Consider the following 20,441-nt stretch of genomic DNA (forward strand, 5'->3'; position numbering starts at 1 on the left):
GCAGACACCCATTGAAGACATCAGGTGGTCTACGCATGATCTGAAGTTGAGCCAGGAGAGGTTGAGGTTGGCTGTCAGGAAAAGGTTCTTCCCTCAGTGGGTGGTCAGGCACGGAACAGGCTCCCCAGGGCAGTAACTACGGCTCCAAGGCTGCCAGAGCTCAAGCAGCATTTGGACAACACTCTCAAGCACAGGGTGGGATTGCTGGGGTGCAGGGCCAGGAGCTGGACTCAATGGTCCTTGTGGGTCCTTTACAACTCAAAATATTCTGTGACTGTGTCAAAAGGCTGTGGCTAACATACCTTGGGTTGTGATCTCCAGCTCCTTCACATCGACACCTGGAGAAAGGGCAAGAGAAGGTGTCAGTGGGGTGCAGACTGGGATGCTCCCATGGATGCTTCTCTGCAAACCATCCATGGGCTACAACGGCCCCTCCTGAATTCCCCCAGAAGTGACAGTACCTCTCCCAGTCCCTGAATTAGGAATCAACCTCCCTCTTCTCAAGGATTCCACCACCCTACAGCCCGTGCTCCTCCAGGTCAGTCACAGCTGATGGGTTTGGGGACCCCTTTGCCAGTACCTTTGGGCAGTTTGCAGATCCAGTCCAGCTGGGCTTCACATTGCATTGGCATCCACTGCAGGGAGGCCAGATCCAGCACTGTGCAGCTCCGGATGTCATCATCATCATAGTTGCTGCGGTCAAAGTTGTGGTAGAAAAACTGGGGGTTGAGAGAGATGGGCAGTGTTGGTCCTTTCCACCAGCACCAGATTCGTCCCTCCCACAACTCAAATGCCCCCTGGACTCACCCCCAGCCCGTCGCTCCACCTCCAGCTCTGGTCCCCAGCAGGGTCCCGCCGGTTCAGGCCAATCCAGAACCAGTGCTGCTCATGGAGCTCCGGTTCTGACTCCCTATGGGGACCCAGGGGGACATGTGAGTACACAACCCCCTTCAAACCAGAGGGGTTTATTCTTATATACAAATATATATTTATAATCAAGGCTTTTTCTGTTTGTTTTCAAAGCCTGCCATCCCTACATACCTGAAGATAGGAACTGGGATAACAGGCATGCCATCTCAGGACTGGAGCTGCTTTAAACCCAAGCTCCATCCCCAAATTACACTGAACTTCCTGCGCATCTCCCACATTAACCACACCAACTGATGCACCTTCTGTACACTGACTGGTCTGTGCTCAGAGAGATCCATCCATCCATCCATCCATCCATCCATCCATCCATCCATCCATCCATCCATCCATCCATCCATCCATCCATCCATCCATCCACTCACATGTGCTAGACCACCAGGAGGGCTGTGGGCTTGTGGCAAGCACACACCAGCAGTGGGACACACACTGATGCCCCCAGCCTCTCACCCAAAAATCTTGTTGAGAGTGTTGGCAACAAAATGCTCCTCCTCATAGCTGCCTAGGCTGAGCAGCTGGGCTCCCAGCTCCCGGCAGAATTCCTGTGCAGCGATCCACGTCTTCTTCTCTTGCAGCTTTTCAAAGTTGAATACCTGGGAAAGGAAAAACCCACAGCATGGGGGGCTCAACAGCAGAACAGGAGCAGAGCCCTGTTCCAACCTGCAGGCAGCCATGTCCCAGGACACAGTGCTGCCATCCAGCCCCAGCCAGAGTTGTGGAGTGCCTCTTGCAAGCAGCAAAATGTGCCCCTTCACTCCCCTGCACTGGGGAGGCATGTGCGTCCCCACACCAATCTATCCAACCCCCCTTCACCTTGTAGCAGTGACGAAGTTTGGGGTTGGAGCTCCATCCTGGGGGGCAGGTGGCAGTGAGGCTGGGCGTGGGGAAAGGACTGGGCAGTTCAGGATTGACTGGGGTGCCCAAGTTCTGTCGACAGATGTACTTAGCCTTGAAGGTGCTGCAGTTCTTCACCTCCCACAGCCCCATGGAGCTGCCGGTGGCCAGGGCTACGCAGCCACCCTTGTTGTAACCTGGAGTGCTCATGAGAGGAGGGGAGATGCCAGCCTTAGAGTTGGACTGTTCTGGGGGGCAGTGCCAGCCCTGCCCTCCATGAAGGGAGAGTCCTCATCCCACCCCCATCCCTTACCGGGCTGGTTGCGGTTCCAGTGAGTGTACGTCACCTCATCACCGCTCAGCCAGTGGAATGCGCCTGTCTCATTGATGTCCTGCAGAGCTGTCCAAAAATACTCCCCATCCCAGCCATAGATGAGGCTGCTCACATATGCCTGCTCGAACCTGGAGGGACAGTGAGAGTGGGATCGTCCACACTAAGCTGCCCATGATGCTCCAGCCCTTGGAAGTCACTTCCTTGCAGGGCTTGTTTTGGGGCAAACCCACCACCACTGGCATGGCACTGACCTGCTGGTGATGGTAACCAGCGTAGAGCTGTAGTCAGAGCACATCTTGCGGGCGTCACTGTAGGGGACACGGTCCTCGCCCAGCCAGAAGCAGGATGGGCTGTGCCACTTCCAGCCCTGGAGACGGGTGACAGGGAACATCCACCACTGCCCACCTGGACCTCCCCAGAAGGATGGGAGCAACCCCAGGGCACGAGAGCAACATCCCAAGTTCCCCACCACTGCCTCTGCCTTCTCCTGGGAGGTCTCCTGCCCCCAGCTGCCCCAGCTTGACCCCACTCAGCTTTGAGCTTCAACAAGCCCCTGGCCCCAGAGGACATGGCTACAAGGGAAAACAAACACCCAGGCAGCTTCAAAGCTGGGGAAACAGCTCTCCCTGCCAGTGTCAAGCCCCGGCCAGGGAGCAGGCAGGGGAACACAATCCTCCTCTTTACACTGCAGGACTGAGTCCAAAGAAAGTACCACCGCAGCCAGCTTTAATCCCCCGCCTTGTTGATGTTGGAGTCTCTCCGGGGTTGGAGACACAATAGTGTCTGTTTTCTGCCAGAGCAGGGAGCAGGGTGGCCCTGGGGGTGGCAGAGTCAGGAGGGACATGGGGGCTCATCTGCAAGAGGGGACACACACCCTTCACAAGAGTGAAGTGGCTCAGCCAAGCAGCCAAGTGGCTCCAGGCTCACGGACCCTCTGGAAGGGGGAAGCATCAGTAGGGTTCTACTCCTGGGTCCCCCGGGCATTGGAAGGACAGTGGGGGCACAGGCCATATGCAGTGTCATCAGCACAGTGGGGAAGGAAGCAGGAGAGCAGCTTTGGGAAATTAAAACAACCGCAAATCCCAGTTTTTCCTCCAAGTTCCTGCTCCTACAGCCTTTCTCCGAAGCTGGCAAATCCAGGTACAGACCCATAAACTGGGTCCCTCTGGAACAGCATGGATGCAACTGAGCAACCAAGAAAGGAGGCCTGTCCTGGGACAATGCAATGTCTCCAGATGGGTCCTCAACCAGCACCAGCCTCAGCACCCCTAATACCCCAAGGGTGCACTCCCACATACAGCACCACAACAACTCCCTGTGATCTAAAAGAGGACCAGGACAGGATCCCCAACCCCAAGTGCTGCCTCCAGCTTCCAACTCCAGTGTGCCCCACATCCCTCCTGATCTGCCTTTCCCATTGCCCAAACCTCTATACTTCACTGCTTCCTTTTTAAGGCTGTTCCTGAATTAAAGGAGATTTTTTTAAAGGGGGAAAAAGCAGCAAGACCACCATGAAAAACCAGCGCAGTGGCTGGAGTGGATAGAACCAAATGCCTGAGCAAGATGTGCCTCCTCTCCACCAGCTTCTGCCTCTGGGTGGCAAAAGTCCTCATTGAGAATGAGTAAGTAGAGGAAGGATGGTTCTTGGTTAATTTGTCCCTTGCATTGGTTCACTGGTTCATTTATCCCTCACAGTTTGTTTCCCAGTGCATCTCTGCTGGGCACCCAAGGCCAAGCTAAGACTGGGGCTGGAGAGCCAGGAGGGAGTTAAATCTCAACAGGGAGTCCTCAGGACCGATTTGGGGACACACAGATGCATGGTAGCAGAACTCTGCAACTGCGTGTCTCATCCCTAGTACCTGTGGACACGGAGGCTCTTCCAGCTATGTCTGGTCGCCCCCAGATCGGGCTCTGCATGGCAGCTCTCCCGGCTCTGGCATAGCCAAGCCGCTGCTTGAAATGGGGCAAGGACAAGGGAGGAGCCCAGCAGCACCTCTGGGAGCTGGCCTGGAGTGGCTGCTTGCTAGGCAGGGCGCAAGCACGCTGGCCAGCTCTGAAAGGCTGGGAGAGGTTCAAGAGCCACACTGCTGCCAGACTCAGTGCTTGGAGGCTTTGCAGAGAACCACAAAAACCACTTCCCAGCAAGCATGGGAACAGGCCGGCTTCAGCCCTGTGCAACGGCTGGGGAAACCGAGGCAGGGCACAGGCTGAGTGAGAATCTGCTGGATTCGTGTCCCCAAACTGCCCATGCCCTGCCTGGAGGAGGCAACCTGCCATCTTGTCAAGGTGTAGGGCAGGCAGCCACCTCCACCCTGCCAGGCTCCCACGTGCTCCTGTGTTTTGGCACAAAAAGAGGGAAGGGCAGATAAAATTAACATCCCTGCTGGCAGCCAAGGCTGCCTGATGGGGAAGAGTCTTGGACAATGTGCCCAAATGCATGTGTTTTGTGTCCCAATTTCTTCCCATGGACTCCTCTACCATGGCAGCGAGGGGCTCAGCAGCCCCAGAATGCTCCAGCACAGACCAGCTGCTCTGGGTGCTGCTCATCAGGGTTCCCCAAAATGGTTTTAGGGAAAGGTCCCCTTGAAGCCTCAAGCACCATGCAGAACCGTGGAGCAGCCAGAACTACTGCTGCCCCATGTGCCACTCACCTTTCGGCACCCGTGGTCATCCTCCTCCTTCTCCTGGCTCACCCGACCAGGCTTTTTGCAGATGGAGGGCAGGGTCTGGTTACAGGGGCTGTCATTCCACCTCCCTTCCTGCAGGATGGTAAAAAAAGTGGCAATGAGCCCATCTCACAGCGTGGGGAATGTCCCAGCCCCTTCATCCCTACATTGGGTCCAAAGACTTTACTTCCCTACACCAAATCCCCAATGATGACGAAACAGATCCCAATGGCTCAGATGAGCTGGGCTGAACCCAGCTGGAGACACTCCCTGAGGAATGCCTTCCTCAGCAATGAGGATGCTGCAGTGCTCCCTGCAGAGGTACAGGATAACCCCCATCCCCTCCAGGTTCTCACCGGTCCCCAGATGGTAACACAGTCCTCCAGGCTGTCACGGAAGTTGTTAGGCTCAAAGGGGTGCCAGTACGTGAACCTCACAGGTGTCCCATCTGACCACTCAAAGTTCATTTGCAGCTTGAGGTCATTTAGACCAATCCAGAGCTCCTCCACATCTGCCAGGACAGGAAGGGAGGGTGTGAAGTTCGGTCCTCCTGGCTGACCCTGTGCAGAACCCCCCATGACCTCAGCCCTTATGTGGAACTGGTCTCTGCACCAGCATCTGCCAAAACCCACTCAGGGCTCAGCTCTGAACTCCTTGTGCCAGCGGGCAGGAGAGGGCAGGACAGGGCAGGGCAGCTCCTGTCTGCAAGGATGGACCCCTGGAGTAGGAAATTAAAAGGACACGGACCCACAGAGTGGGAAACACAGGGACATTTGCCTGCAGCTTTCAGAGAGGGGCTAGCAGTATGGGAGTACAAGTCCAGGACTGTAAGCTCAGGTCCAGTGAACTACGGGTTTTCAACCATTCCTTTCCAGCACATCCCAGTCTGCTCCCAGCCTGGGGGCAGCAGTATTTCCTCTCCTTCCTCCACTCTCCTATACCTCCTTGCTGGCCCCTTCCAGCAACTCCAGCAGGAATTTTTTCCCATCTTTTCCTACATTAACTAGCTGGGACTAGCACTATTCCCAGCTGCAGCTGTGTAGTTTTGACTTAGCATGCAGGCTCTGGGAACAGCTTTTATATTTGCTGGATGGAGGATGCACCCAGACCATGGGCTCCTCCAGGGAACACAGCACCTCCCAGCCTGGGACCTCTTCTCCCTGCACAAGCACAAAGTCAGCTCTGCAGCCTCCAGCACATCCAGGGACTTTTCCATGGACCCCATAAGACAGGAAAGGGGCTGCTGGCACAGAAAGCTCCTCTTACCTTGCTTGATCTCCTTGGTGACAAATTCCAGCTCAGAGAGCGTGTGGATGCTGACCAAATCACCCCCGCTCCGCAGGCAGGTCTTCTTCGCCTCCTGCCAGCTCTTCTTCTCTCCTACCAGCCGGTAGCAGTTGGACTGGAAGGGCTGCCAGCTGGGCTCACAGTCCACCTTCACCTCTGACCATGAGTCTGGCAGGACACAAAGCAGCCTGAGGGTTCCTGCCCAGCTATCCAGCCCTCTCCTTGGAAGGGAAAGGACTGCAGTCCTAAGGGTGCTCAGCAGGCAAAGCCAAAGCCGCAGTGGGAAAGCCACGGCCAAAATATAATAGGCAGTGCAAGGTGCGGGAATCGTGTCTTCAGAGCTCCAGGGACCAAACAAAATCCCTCTGTCTGCAGAAGAATGAGGGCAGAGCAGAGAGCATCCCCTCCCCTGGGGACCACGGGGACAAGCTGCTCTCCATCCCTCCCTTACCACCCAACCTGGAATGGCATAAAGCACTTCTTGTAAATGTTCCTTGGGGATGACTTTTCCTAAATCTAGGGAGCTCAAGCCCTGCTCTGCACACCTAGGACACCAGCAAGCTAAGGATACCACGGGCACCTATAGGGGCAGCATCCCCCGACCATGCTGGAGTGGGAGCACCAGATGGGTTATAGAGCTGCCCATTCCCAATGCTGGTCATCCCCTACTCACCCGTCAGGAAGGGGTCAGCCGTGGCATTGGGCTTCTTCTTGCAGACGTAGGGGAGGGCGATGCCACAGTCACGGTTCTGCCATCCCCCGGATGACTCGGTGCGAATCACCCCACAGTTCTCCTCACTGGGGTTGTCGGGCTGGTCTGGAGAATGGGATAAGGAGGGGACAGGCTACTGGGGATAAGGAGGAGTCAGGACAGAGCCGCCAATGCAGCTCTCCCGGCTTCAACACCTTTAAAACCCCTTTTATTTTGTTATTTTGCATGACGAATACATCACCCCAGGATTATTTATAGCGCCCAGAATTATTTATAGTGCCTCAATGCACAAGAACCCAAAGGGTCACTGTTTTACCTGGAAATGTCAATAGCAGTCAAGGGGTCAAAATACCAGACCTGAATTTCTCCCACCTGTCCTCAAACCTACTCCATGAGTATCACTTTTCCCCCAAGTGCCTTTGAGTGATGGCACCAGGCATGATCAATGGGCCCTCTTCCCTCTGAGAACCCCAGGGTTAGGGATGGGTGTCTGCAGCTGGGAACCATTCCTCAGCCACACTCCAGCATGAAGCAGGGATGCAGCAACCCACCAAACAAGGAATGACAATCCACGTTATCCACAGGGTCAACGAATGTTTGCAGAGGGCCAATTCCCCCTTAGCACCCTGTGTCCCTGCTCCAGCTCCACAGATGTCCCAGGTTGTTACACAGGCCCCTAGGGTTCTCTGTCCCCATGCAGCAAGGGGATACCCTGCAGCAGCCTGGGCCACCTCCCCTTCCACGGAGCCACCTCTGGTGATCACTGGGTGTTCCTCAAGCCCCATCACCACCACAACCTCCCCTGTCTCACCATTCTCCCAGTTGAGGTACTTGAGGGGCGAGTTGTCTGACCACTGCCAGCCTCCATTGATGTCCAGGTCATTCAGGCCAATCCAGAGCGTGGAGCTGTACCCAGTCAACAGACCTAGAGCCAACACAGCCAGCGGGGCAGAATCAGTCCCCCAGCCCAGCTCAGTCCCCAGCTTGTCACCCCCCCAAACCTGGGGCAAGCAGAGCAAACTGGCAGTGGCAATGCCCACGTTGCCATCAGCTCTGCTCCAGATGAGGAGTACACAGATAGGCTGCCAGAATCTCACCATTGATGTAGGTCTGCTCATGGATCTCTGTGATGCTCAGCAGGTTGGCCCCTTGCTGCTCACAGCTATTCCAGGCTTCCTGCCATGACAGGGTCGACTGGAAGTTGAACTGGTAGCAGCTGTTTGTGAGGTGGTCCTTGTCCCAAAACGTCTCACAGTCATTGCCTGTGGGGATGAGCAAACACCCAACACAGACACAAGAAAACCCCCAATAACCCAATAAACCCCAACAACATGCTGCTCTGGCACTGCAGACTGCTCGCAGGGGGAGACGAGAAGCCTGGAAGTCCCTAAGAGAGGGCTTGGGGTTTTTGCTTTTTTCCATGGGATGTGTCTCCCCACTTACTCTTTATGGGGCAGAAGCCCCACCGCTCATCCTTGCCATAGTCCTGGGTGGTGGCACACCAGAGGTGCCCATCCTCCCGTCCTGTGCTGGTGCACTCATGAAACCACTGGTTGTCGTACTTGAAGGGGATGGTGCAGGGCTTCCCATGGGAGTTGCCCTGGATGGTGTAAATCTCTGAGGGAAAAGAGGAGGCCTTGCTTGAGGATGTGTCTATGGGGGCTGGAGGGAGATTTGGGGTGAGGGGTGCAGGTTGGCCCAGTGTGGGGGGCTATGCCATGCCCGGAGGCTTCCCACTCCCCATCGCCCTGATCCTGCCTGGTTCTGCAGCTCCAACAAGCTGGGACTGAGCTTCCCAGGCAGGACCCAGCTGCTGCAGCACCACAGCCTCAGCTCACATTTTGTGGTTGGTTTGAGTTACAGGAAAACACTAATGCCCAAGGAGGCATTACCAGAGTAGGACATGGAGCACAGATCTTCCTCGGTGCCATACGTCCTCCACTGTGAACCATGCACCTGGTCCCCCCTGTCCAAGGAGGAATTGCCCAGGCGGGCACCTAGATGCTGTGAGAGCTGCTCCCCGAGCCCACGGCAGCTCCAGCGCATGTTGACTGACTCGCGGTCACACTCATAGGTGGCCAAGAGGCGCAGCCCTGCTGTGGCATTGGTCCCATGCCATGATACTCCCAGGCACTGCATGGCCCCCACATTGAAGAGGCGATTTCGGGAGACCCATTTCCACTCCTGGGCTGGGGAACTGGTGTTGCAGCCCTTGGCCAGTCGCACCAGCGAGTCCTTGGTCTCCAGGCAGCCCTGCGTGCCCGTGTTGTAGATGAGAAAGACTTTGGAGTCTGGGGAGAGAACAAATGGAAAGGGTGAAAGCATCGCTGGGTGAGATTCATTATGTGCCACGCATGGCCCTGACTCTTGACAGGATATTCTGGCTCTGTGCAAAGCAAGTTTTGGCATGCATCCCTGGACACAGCACCTGGGATGCTGGGGACCACCACTTCCTTTCAGCACTGACTCAGGGTTTGCCCCAGTGCCTATTCCCGCTGGTGGGCTCTGGGCAGAGTGAAACAGGTGGGTGTCTGTATCCACTGCGGCATCACCAAGGGTGGCTCTTGGGCATCGGAGCCAGCACAAAGTGCTCGCCCATTCCAACTGCATCGTTAGAGCTGTTCAAAACTGACCTCCCATGGGCAGCAGTTGGCTGCAGCATTCCCTGGCATTGCCATGATGCCAGTGCTGAGAAGCCAATGGCTTTGGAACCAGCCATCTGCTCCAGGCGGAGAAAAACAGAGCAGGGAAATAGCACATCCATCACTGCTATGTGTGTCTGGGGACCTGCTAAAAACTATGGAGCAAACAGGAACTGCTGGGGAAGGTCTCCCATCCTGTGAAGGAAAATGCCTGCACAGCCCCAGTCCCTGCAAATACAAAATGTCATGTCAGGACCCTTTGGAATCCCAGCCCACGCACTGGGAGGTGGAAGCCAAGTGAGGGGAATTGCTGCCAGCAGACAGAGGTTCAGCTGATGAGGGAAGACAGGCCGAGATCAACCGTAACTCCACACACATCCCACAGTCCTGCCTGCTGCCACAGGGCAACCTTGATTCCCCAAGAAAATTCCCTGACCCCCACCATGTGACTTTATCCCAAAACCTGCATAAACCAGTAAATCCCAGACATTTTGCTGGGACATGCTGCTCCAGCTGATGTGTCACGTTTAAAAGACACTTTATTTCTTCAAATGAATGTTTCTAAGCTAATAAGCCACCTCAGGGCTTGTCACTGTCTCTTCTTATCCCAACACCCCAGCAAGAATCTTCCTAAAGCACCACATCAACACCACCACTTTTGTTACTCTTTGTTATAAGACATCAATTTTTTTTCCACCACAAACATTCAACAGAAGTCCAAGTGAACTCACGGGCCCCACTATATTTAGCTTCGGTTTGCTTTGGTTTTTTGCCATTATATGAATTTTTTGGGCTGAAAAGGTTTTCATTTCTTATTTCCCCACAACCTCACCCTGCCCCAGCTCTGTTGTTACAGACAGCTCCTGCACATTCAAGCAACAAACATCTTGGTTCACAGAACTTTTCTGCCCTGTGTGTGAAAGGAAAAAAAAGTGGAGGAAGACAGACACTTCCACTTCTTCTGGGAGTTCCAGCATCGACCCAGCTTTGTGTCCAAAATTATGTCAGAGGCCCCTTTCCCAGCCCAGATGACATTTTTTTGATTATGTCAAATGAACGAAAGTGAAGCTTGTTTGCAGGGCTTTATTTAATTTTAAATATTTATTTAATATTTAATTAATTTAATAAAATTAAATTTTATTTAATTAATTTATTTATTTCATGTCAATGAAACATTTCATTTCACTGAAAATACTTTTAAAATCATGTCAAGTGAGAAAATAAGCAAAAATCTAGACAGGGCTGATTCTGGCTGGCCAAAGCTCAGGCTCCTTATGCTGGTGCTGGTGTTTCTCCAGCTGGAACTGGCCTGATCCCGACCTGGACAGTGGGAGACCAACTCATCTTCCACCAAACACCTTCTCCCCATGCCAGCACCACCCATGCCACACCCAGCCCATTGCTTTCCCCTCCCCACCTACAGTGAGGGCAGTGAAGTCCCTCCAGCACCAGGGCTCTGGGGGTCTTTAAGCAGGTTTGGGTGATGTAGCATCAGTGCTGTGACCCACTGGAGCAGGATGAGGCCTCCCTGGGGCCTGATACCACAGTGGCTCCTCTGCAAGCAGCCAAACACCAGTGCTTTGCTCCTTAGAACAGAAAAGCTGCTCTACTATGAGCATCACCACAGAGAGCATCAGCAACAGGACACCTGTGAGCCCTGTCTTGCAAGAAAAAATTAGTATCAGGTTGGAAAAGCCCTGGAGCAGCTCAGGAATCGGTGTCAGGGTGCTCAGTGCCACACTGGGGCTGGCAGCACCACGCAAGGGCCACACTCACGAGTGGTCCTGCAGTGGCACCGCATTCAAGGAAGCCATCCAGACTGGAGGGGGCAGGCCCAGGGCCAGAGAACCACAAAATACCATTTTACTCTAAAAAGAGAAGAGCTGGAGGTAGGAAATTATAGGCTACGGGATTTGGGCAGCTCCTGCATGTTGCAAGCAGCTCAGCCCCTTGGCTCAAAGAAGGCAGGAGAGGCCACGCAGCGTGTCCCCAGTGTCTGCAGGACCATGGAGGAATGGGAAAGCTCCAGCACCAGCTCAGCCCTGGCATCCCCCTCAGTTCTTCCAGCAAAACTGCTCGCTGTGCATTGCTGGGGAGGAGCTGGGGAGGATGACCCGCATGAGCTCAACACAAGGCAGCAAAGCTGTGTTTCATCAAAAATACACCTTTCTTTCCCTTATTTCTATGCAATTGGGAATTGACTGGGTCCGTGGTGTCCATGACATTGGCAGTGGTGCTTGGATAAGCTCCTGGGCACTGAAAGGAGCATTCAGCATTCCTGACCCCAGGATAGATGTTTAGTTGGGTGGGAGGAGGCAAGTTTGGATCAATGAATCCCTTTCCCCAAGCTGGTATTCTGCAGAGCAAACCCAATCCTTGCAGGAGGTGGCTCCAGAGGAGCATCCCAAAGAGACTGGGAATGTCCCCATCCCTTTCACGACCTGCTGTCCTGCATTACCCTCAGTAGCCATGGCACAGCTATGGCTAACTCCTTTCAGAGATGTTCCTCAGGTTTTGGTACCCACCTGTGGACCTGAAATCACACAGGCAGAACTTTCCAAACGCCCCCCAGTTATGCAAACCAAATCACATCAACACCTGCAGATCCTTCCCAAAGAGGGGCTGCCCTCTGGCACAGGACAAAGAGCACTGGAAAACACAATCCTGCTGGATGATCTGCCTGAAATCACCAAAATTAAACTAGGGCTGGTATTGGCACACTCTGTCCCTCCCTCCTGCATCCTCCCTCTTTTGAGCACGGCCAGCTTGGAGCAGCTCTAACCCATCACATCCTGGTCCTCCTCCTCTGTGGAGGACTTGTGAATGCAAAGCAAATTCCCACACACTTCCATCAAGGATGGTGTCTTGCTCCAGCCATGCAGCCACTGGGATGCTGCCTTCAGCCTACTGGTGGGATCACAGAAAGCAGCTGGTGCTATAAGGCAGTGTGATGGTGGGGACAGGGGGAACTGGGACTGAAAGCAGAACACTGGCTCTGCCAGCAGAAACACTCTCCTCACCCACGTGGGAAATACTGTGTGCTTATGCCTGAGCACCACAGGAGAAATTGGCCTTGGCACTGGTGGCCGAACACTGCAGGGATGGAGAAGCTGCCATCTTTTGAGGCAGCCCTCAAGGGAGCTTTTACACCCTGTGCTGGCTCCAGGTTCTTTTTCTTACTCAAAAAAATCAAGTTCTTGGCCAGCAGGAAGCCTGAACTGAAGGAACTCAGCTCAACCCTTTCCACAACAGCTTTACCATCCTCAAGCAAATATGGAAAACTGCACAAACTTTCAGCTGTTTTGGGGACTGTGGGCAGCACTGGATGAGAGAGGCCACAAGGACAATGGACAGAGAAAGCCCTGCAGCACAGCATGGATGGGCATCCTTGGCATCACCCAGCACCAAGCACATTCCAGCTCAGCCACCCACAACACCCAGAGCATCCCTGCTCCATTGCATTTGCCACCCTCCTATCACCAGCAGGGAGCAAATTCAAAAAAGGACCCCAGCCCCAGTTATCCTGGACTGGAGCAGCTCCAGGGCTCTGGCTTCAGTTACAACTGAAAGCAAATGCTGTCCCCAACATGTCAGTGCTGCGAGGCTTTGATAGCACATCCCTGCCAGCCCCTGCCACCTCTCTGGCTCCTCTGTGAGGGTGATCATGGCACCGTGTGATGCCAGAGCCTCTTGCAAACCTCTGGAACTCAGCCCTGCCCTGCAGCTGCCCTGGGAAAGGTGCTCCCTGCCCTTGTTCTCACTCAAGGTTCCCCTTTATGTGGGATGTCCCAGAAAACACAGCTCCAAGTTGCTTGTGCAGGAGGCTGAACACCTCCGGAGCCACAGGGACGGATCCCTCTCGGAGATTCCTGTGCTGCAGGCACATGCTGGATATGATTTGCTCCAAACCAGCTGGTAAAGGCAGCAAAGCCTTGAAGCCCGCAAGGTGCCCTAGCCATGCCAGCAAACAGGGTGCCACTGGCACTCTGAGACTCATGAGCTCCATCAGGGGCTGCAGCCCTCTGTGCTTACTAACACCTTTGTTTGGATTTGTGAGCCCAGGAAAAGGTTTTACCTGTAATGTCCTGCAGCAAGAAACCCACCCTTCACTTGCAAGGTGAAGAAAGAAATCCCCGTTTCAGCCTGAACCTCCTCATGTAATTTTTCTCACCTGCCAGCAAACAGGGCATAGCAGCCCCAAGCCACCTACTCCAAACCACCATCTTTTCAGCCCATTTTTGCAGCCCAAGGGTGAGCAGTGGCTCTGAAACCCACATGGTCCTGATGAGTGAAAAACTGTGGAAACCGGGAACTCATTCACAATAAACATGGTGAGGATGCACCAAGTATGGGGGAAAGATCAGCAGCAGAGAAGAAAAATTCCCCTGAAATTAAAAAAAAAAAAAAACATAGAAAAATATGACCAAAAAATGCAGTCAGGCTGGAAGAGCTGCGGTTGTTCAGCCTGGAGAAGTTTCCGGAGAGACCTTAGAGCTCCTTCCAGTGCCTAAAGGGGCTCCAGAAGAGCTGGACAGGGACTTTCGACAAGGGCCTGGAGTGACAGGACAGTGGTTTTAAGCTGGAGGAGGGCAGAGTTAGATGGGAAGAAATTCTTCCCTGTGAGGGTGGAGTGGCCCTGGCACAGGTGGCACAGGTTGCCCAGAGAATCTGTGACTGTCCCACCCCGGGGAATGTCCAAGGCCTGGCTGGATGGGGCTTAAAGCAGTCCATACTAGTGGAAGGTGCCCCTGGGTCTTTAAGGACCCTTTCAACCCAAGCCATTTTGGGACTCCACAAAGAACCAAAAATCATTGCTCACGGAACACAGGAGAGTTTCACCTGACAGAGCATCAGCTAGGCCTAGCTTGCACAGCCCTGAGGAAGAGAAGGAACTGCTGGAATGGGGAGACACCAGCCCGACAATTCACCTTCCAGTGACATTTGGGAGGGCAGGACCCCAGGGCTGCCCCTGACCATGCCCAGACAGTTCTGCTGAGGGATACACCAGGGTCACAGAAAAGTCCCAACTCCATCTTGAATTTCGTATTACTGGACAAATTATTCCTCTGGAGGAAAATTCCCTTGCTGGAGAGAAGTTCCCAGCAAAGTCCAGCTCCAGCAGTCAGCCCAGGCATGGCTGATGCCTACAGTCTTGGTGTGGAGAAGAGCAAAAAGCATAGCCACTGCCATGAAGAGCACCAATTTTGAGCCAAAGGAAAGAAGCCTGTGCATCCTTCTATGGGCTGGGAATGGGAAACAGTGATAAAAGCATCAGCTGTGCCCATGGGAGCTCCCAACAGCAGAGCTTGAGCACCCCTGCTGCCAGCGATCATGGGACACAAGAGCATTCCCAGCCTGTAGGAGGGACATCACAGCTCTACCTCACCTCCAGCTGCCTCTGACATCGGTAACTCCATGCAACTCCAGAAAGAGGAACTTCAGACTTAAAAAAAAAAAAAAAAAAGGAAGGAAATGCAGTCGTTCCGGCAGGCCCAAGATACATCTGGCTCAAGAAAGGCACCAGTCCTGTCTGCTCCAGAGCTGAGAGCAGACACAACCCCCACCCCTGACACTCCAAAATTAGAGGTTTACAGCAAATGAGCAAAGATGCCCAACATCCCACAGCACAACCCTGAGGCTAGGCTGGGGCCAGACTCGCCAGAAGCAGCTCTGGGTGCTCCAAGCCAAGCTCCAGAATAAATGAGGGTGGTTGTTGTTTTGTTTTAAAAACAGACCTCAGGGAGTTAAGGACCTCTTGCTACAAAGAAGAAAGTGAAGCTTCTGATAGTTTGGCTATGGAGGGTATGGAGAGGCTGGATGTGCTCTTGGAGCTGAGAAACTCCTCTTGGCTGGCCCAGCAGACAGAGAGTAACTGTTGTTTATATGGTAGGAGCTGTATGTGATGAGCTCCTTACTTGGCTGCAACGATGACGGCTACCTACCACCCTGCTTGCTCCTGCTGTCTCATAAAGGTTTCGGAAAGCGGCCCCATACCTCACTTCAGCCTCTCTGCGGACATTAAGAAGCCCATTCTCCCAACATCCTGCCTGGGTCACAGATGAATGAATGCATTCCAGAAGGGATGCTTGTCCCTTGGCAGCCCAAGGGACTCACCACAGCAGTGGCCACAAGGGAGACAATAGCCCCAGAATCTGCCCTCCAGTACCCAGCAAAGGACAGAAGGATGGAAATTTTCTCCAATTTCTCCCTAGACCTGGCCCAGGCTCCAGCCCTGCAGCAGCTGCATTCACCCAGAGGTTCTGACCAGAGGAATGCAGGGACATGAAGGCAGCACTATCCTTCGAATGGGCTCCAGCCAGGATGGAGGAGTGCAATGGATTCCACCAAGAACATAGTGGGAGATGCAAAGGCTCTCTCCCAGGACACTCACCCCTGAGCACTGCTCTGGCCCCATATCCTCTGACTGTCCCCATTCCCTCAACCACCAGCACCCCAGACCCCCAGGACAGCAAAATGGCCAGTGGTGTGATGTTACATGCAGGACAGCCCTGACATGTCCTCATAGACAAGGTGCTTCCAGCACAGCTGGCAGAGGACTTATCAAATATTTCAAAACTACTAAAGAAACTATCCCCAAAATTATGAAAGATCCATAGATTTCTTCTCTATTGTTTTTCCAGTACCACTCCTAATGTTACTTCCCTGAGCAGTGGTATCACTGTCTCTGGACAGGGACACCCCTATTCACCAAACCTAAGAACATTCACACTACCAGGGTGTCTCTGGTGTCCCACATACATATATATTTTTTAATTAAAATTATATTTACCATGAAACTTCCCACTGGCTGCCCTTTATCTGCCTCATGCCCAGCACTTCCAGACCAGGAATTACTGGGGTAATGGGGCCTTTACTACAGAGCCCCAAGCTGCCATGTCGGGATTCAGACAGAGGAATGGGAAAAGTCAATCTGTCCATTCCACCTATGCACCATCCTGCAAACAAGGCTGTTTTAGATGGAAAATCCCATATGCGTCCCTATTGCGACATCACAAAGTGCAGTGGAGAAGTGGAGGAAGACAGACATCCCCATTTCTTCTGGGAGTTCCAGCATTGACCCAGCTTTGTGTCCAAAATTATGTCAGAGGCCCCTTCCCCAGTAGTATAATTTCCCCATGGAAAATACTCTGTGCCCCCTGAAGCCACCAAACCTTTGCTCCCAGACTAAAGAGTGCTCCCAGGAATTTGCAAGTCAATCCACTAATCATCTTCTAATCCTTAAGAAATTACAGATGGGCTCTTGAAGAACAAGAGCATTGGTGTGGGTCTCTTTTGGGCTTCAAGCAATCTTAGGAATGAGAAAAATGTTGATGCTCTGTGAGCTGTGCACAGTTCAGATTAATTAACATCCTGCTCCTCACTGTATGTGAAGAAACAAATATTACAAATTGCTTAAACAACCGATCAGGAAATGCTAGCTTAGGCTGGGTTGGAGTGGGTGGGAGGGCAGCTACCACTCCCCCTCCCACTCAAGATCCAGCCACATTCATGGAGCTGATTGGAGCATGATGATCTAGTGTGCAACAGAGCTGGACCAAAGCCTGCTTCCCTGCTCCAAGCACCCACTGAGTCAATGGGACCAGAGCCTCTTGCGATAGATTTATCATCTGGAAAAAAATATTTAGTACAGAGGGATGATAACACTCTCAGCACACATTTGCTTTGATTTTGGGGCCAAATGTTTCCTTGGAAAACACTTACGGAAGTAATACTTAAAGAGAGTGCCTCTGCCTGCAGGGAAAGGTGCAAAATCCAGCCAGAGAGAAAACGAAACCAGAGAGAAAAATCTGCAACGTGGCTTTAACCATCACCAAGACTTCAATGCCTGAAAATGCCTTTGCACACGCTGTCAAGGAGCACCTCCCCATGGGAAACCACCTGGGGTCCCCATACCAGCTGGGTGGCTTTAGGGGAAGAGGACAGTTTTGCAGTTCAACAGTTTTGCACGGAAAGGTTAAATGAAATCTCTTTTCACTCTTGTCACCCCCATCCCCAAGCCTGCTGCCAAGTCCCAGTGCTGCTGTGGCTGCAAATGGTGGGGAGGTGAGGTCTCCACTGTCCCTTGTGCCCTGCCAGGTTTTAGCTCTGACCCCTTTTTCTGCTCCCAGTCTGAAGAAGATCGAGATATAATTTCTTGGGACTGCATTTGCCATTCAGCAAGCTATTTCCATTATGAAAGGGGAAAATGGGGGGGAAATTCATGTAAAGGCTGCTCTGTTTGCTCTACAGGCTGTAACTTCTTTCCAGGTCCCTTTTGCATTCTCTCTTACTCCACAGCTGACATGGCAGGACCTACACTGAGCACTGGATAGGCGGGAAGTCGATCCAGCACCAAGTCCTCGCATTGAGATAAGGACCTTGTCCTGCCTGCAGCCATGGCAGGATGGCAGCTGCTGCCTCAGTTTCCCTGAGAAGGTATGTGGGTGCCCACATAACGCTGCACAGATGGGTGAACTGAAGGAGATATTCCAGCAGGGAGCCCCAAACCCCCAGCCAAGAGCTCTGCTCCACCTTTCTGGCTATCCTGGAGGTGAGGGTTTGGCACAAACCTCTCAAAGAAGCAAGAGCTCCCCAGGGGAATCAATGCTTGTCTGCTGGGCTGGCCCCCACTGAAAGCGTCCTTGTGAACAAGGAACTCTTGGGACTATTCCATCCTGATCCCAAACTCCCAGTAAGGTTCCTCTCTGAGCTGCAATCCAAGCTGGTGCTGGGGGATCCTGGATGTGGCACCTCCATTGGTGCCATCCTCTGCCCCCTTCATCCACCAGGTCTGAAACAGGGCTGATGCAGGGCAGGAGCAGCTGTAAGTGGAGATGGGGAGGAGAAAGAGCTGAGGGTGCTCAGCACTAGCAAGGCATGAGTGACATGGCCCTGCGGGCTGGCGGCCGCTGAAAGCCGCCTTGTTCCTCGCCCAGGCCCAGCATGGGGTCGGCTGCCACCGCTCCCGCCCCACGGCCAGGATAGAGGTGCCTCTGTCCTCAGAACTGCCAGACTTGGATCCCACTGACATTTTTTGGGATGAAACAGCCAGAATCAGCCTGTAAAGGTAGAAAAACCTTGCTGAAATGAAATAACCCCCTAAAAGCCCACAGAAGGAGGAATTCACAGCCCTCAAGTAAATTATGGGGAGGTCTAACAGGAATTCAGCTGTGAAAAGTCCAGCTGAGATGTCTACAAACAGCAGAAACCCTGACCGCTCTTCCAAGTGCCCCAGGGTACAGGGGTCTCTTTTCCCATTGCCTCCTACTTTCTCCATCTCCCAGCCAAGCAGTTTCTCCTCTGATGCCAGAACTGACCCCTTACTTGGCACGGGATTGCTGCCCGCTGTCATCAAGTCCAGGTTTGCCCCTTGAGTGAGGCATCTCAGCCCCAGGCACTGTGAAACGGAGGGGAGAGGGGAAAGCCCGGGGGGCACAAGGGGAGATGGGAGAGGGGATCAGTGTGTTCCTATGCTGCCACTTTCAAATCTGCTTTGGATTTGCTAAATGTGCTCTGACAAAACAGGCCAAGGGATTACAGTTATTCTCAGGCAAAAGTAGCCAATTTTGCTTTCTTTTCAAATCTTAAAATTTTCTGAATAGAGCCAAAATAATTCAAGGAAGTCCCAAAAGCAGTTCTTTAGTTCTAGGCTAGATTGTCTTGGGATGAAAAGGGTCTCAAACGGCAATTTCAGGGGCCATGAAGAGGAGCCTCCAATGTCTGGCTCATAGTGCCTTCAGAAGGTTAAAAAAAGATAAAATACAACCCGTTGACTTTATTGTGAAGACTTACTAGAAGAAAAAAAAAAAAGTTTGCAAATACACACTCGGGCCCCGATCCGATCAAAAAAAGATTTTGTGAAAATCTTTTTCATAAGATTAACACGTCGGGAGAGGGGAGTGGGTCAGGATGGGAGAGGGCGGCAAGCTCCAACAAACCCCTTCGGCCCCTTCCCGACCTCCCGCTCCGCGAACTGCCCTCCCCGGAGAGACAAAGGGCCGGAGAGGGGCTGCGGAGTGCAGCGGGCTGGGGCCGCCCTAGGCCCAGGAGCCCCCCTGGCCCCCCTCGCGGCCGCGAAAGCGTTTCCGCCGGCCTCGGCCGGCGCTGCGTGGCCGCTCGGCGCGGGGAGTTAAACTCAAGAGTGATAAAAGGAAGTGAAAACGCGGCGGAACGGGGAGACACGGTGCGACCAAACTGCAGAAAACAAAACGCGGCGGAAAGCACCACGACCGGAGAGGGATGGAGTAAAACAAACCGTAGTAAAAGCAAATAAAACATTCCACAAGGAAATAAGCCACAGCGATGTGATCCGCGTTAGAGCGAGGCGGCCCTCCCCGCCCTGCGCGCCGCCGCCGGGGTCCCGCCACCCACTCCCCGGGGGAGCCCGGCCGGGGGGGCGTCCCCCAGCCCTGGTCTGGCTCCTCGACGTGGTTTGGCTCCTCGCCCCCCCTTTTCCCCCCGATAAGAAAACTCGGGAAAGTGGAGGGAGGGAGAGCGCGGTCCCACCTGGGTGCGCAGCGCCGAGCACCAGCTGGAGCCCGAGGAGGCAGCAGAGGGGGCCGCGGAGGGGGGGGCACAGCGAGGAGCAGACGGACCGCGGTCCCGCTGAGCCGCGCCCCATCCCCGGCGCTGCCCGCTCCGCTCTGCTCGGGCCCCTCCTGCCGCTCCTGCCGAGCCGGGAACGCGGACAGGGAGCGGGGTGAGGGGAGGGGGAGAAGGAGGAGGAGGAGGAGGGACGCGAGCGGGAAAGGGAGGGAAGGGGGGGAGATGTTACAAAATAAAATAAGAAAAAAAAAAAAAGAAGCGTGCTCGCCGGGCTCAGACACTGCGTCAGCAGACCGGGGTCCGGCCCAGCGGCGGCGAGAGAGTGGGGCGCGGCCCGAGCCCGGGGGGGCTCCGCCCGCTGCAGCGCATCGCTGGGGCGGGGGGTGCGGGAATGAAGCGGGGGGTAGTGGCAGAAATGAAGCCCAGCCTGGCCAGGGCATCCCTGCAGACGCTCGGGGATGGCTGGCTTCCGCAGCAGAGTACCCACGCAGCCC

The 20,441-nt window shown here is 53.9% G+C and overlaps 1 protein-coding gene across 2 annotated transcripts in view; it reads right to left on the minus strand.

The window, feature by feature from the left end:
• The window catches only part of MRC2 (mannose receptor C type 2), a 35,391-nt gene extending 15,269 nt beyond the window's left edge, over positions 1-20,122 (minus strand). Inside the window, exons 1-16 of one of the 2 annotated variants that reach the window (XM_030966353.1) lie at positions 19,909-20,121; positions 8,653-9,051; positions 8,204-8,377; positions 7,858-8,022; positions 7,572-7,685; positions 6,722-6,865; positions 6,028-6,216; positions 5,118-5,272; positions 4,747-4,854; positions 2,347-2,462; positions 2,075-2,223; positions 1,741-1,958; positions 1,378-1,520; positions 808-910; positions 581-719; positions 303-338 (exon numbers count right to left, since the gene is read on the minus strand). In XM_030966353.1, the coding sequence (XP_030822213.1) occupies positions 303-338; positions 581-719; positions 808-910; positions 1,378-1,520; positions 1,741-1,958; positions 2,075-2,223; positions 2,347-2,462; positions 4,747-4,854; positions 5,118-5,272; positions 6,028-6,216; positions 6,722-6,865; positions 7,572-7,685; positions 7,858-8,022; positions 8,204-8,377; positions 8,653-9,051; positions 19,909-20,023 (2,467 nt within the window). In that variant the 5' untranslated portion in view covers positions 20,024-20,121. Of the gene's footprint in view, positions 1-302; positions 339-580; positions 720-807; positions 911-1,377; positions 1,521-1,740; positions 1,959-2,074; positions 2,224-2,346; positions 2,463-4,746; positions 4,855-5,117; positions 5,273-6,027; positions 6,217-6,721; positions 6,866-7,571; positions 7,686-7,857; positions 8,023-8,203; positions 8,378-8,652; positions 9,052-19,908 lie in introns of both variants that reach the window. The other variant, XM_030966354.1, reaches the window with a different exon arrangement.
• Between the last annotated feature and the right edge of the window lie 319 nt (positions 20,123-20,441).

The sequence above is a fragment of the Camarhynchus parvulus genome, chromosome 27 (assembly GCF_901933205.1).
Source record: "Camarhynchus parvulus chromosome 27, STF_HiC, whole genome shotgun sequence".
Classification (NCBI taxonomy): Eukaryota; Metazoa; Chordata; class Aves; order Passeriformes; family Thraupidae; genus Camarhynchus; species Camarhynchus parvulus.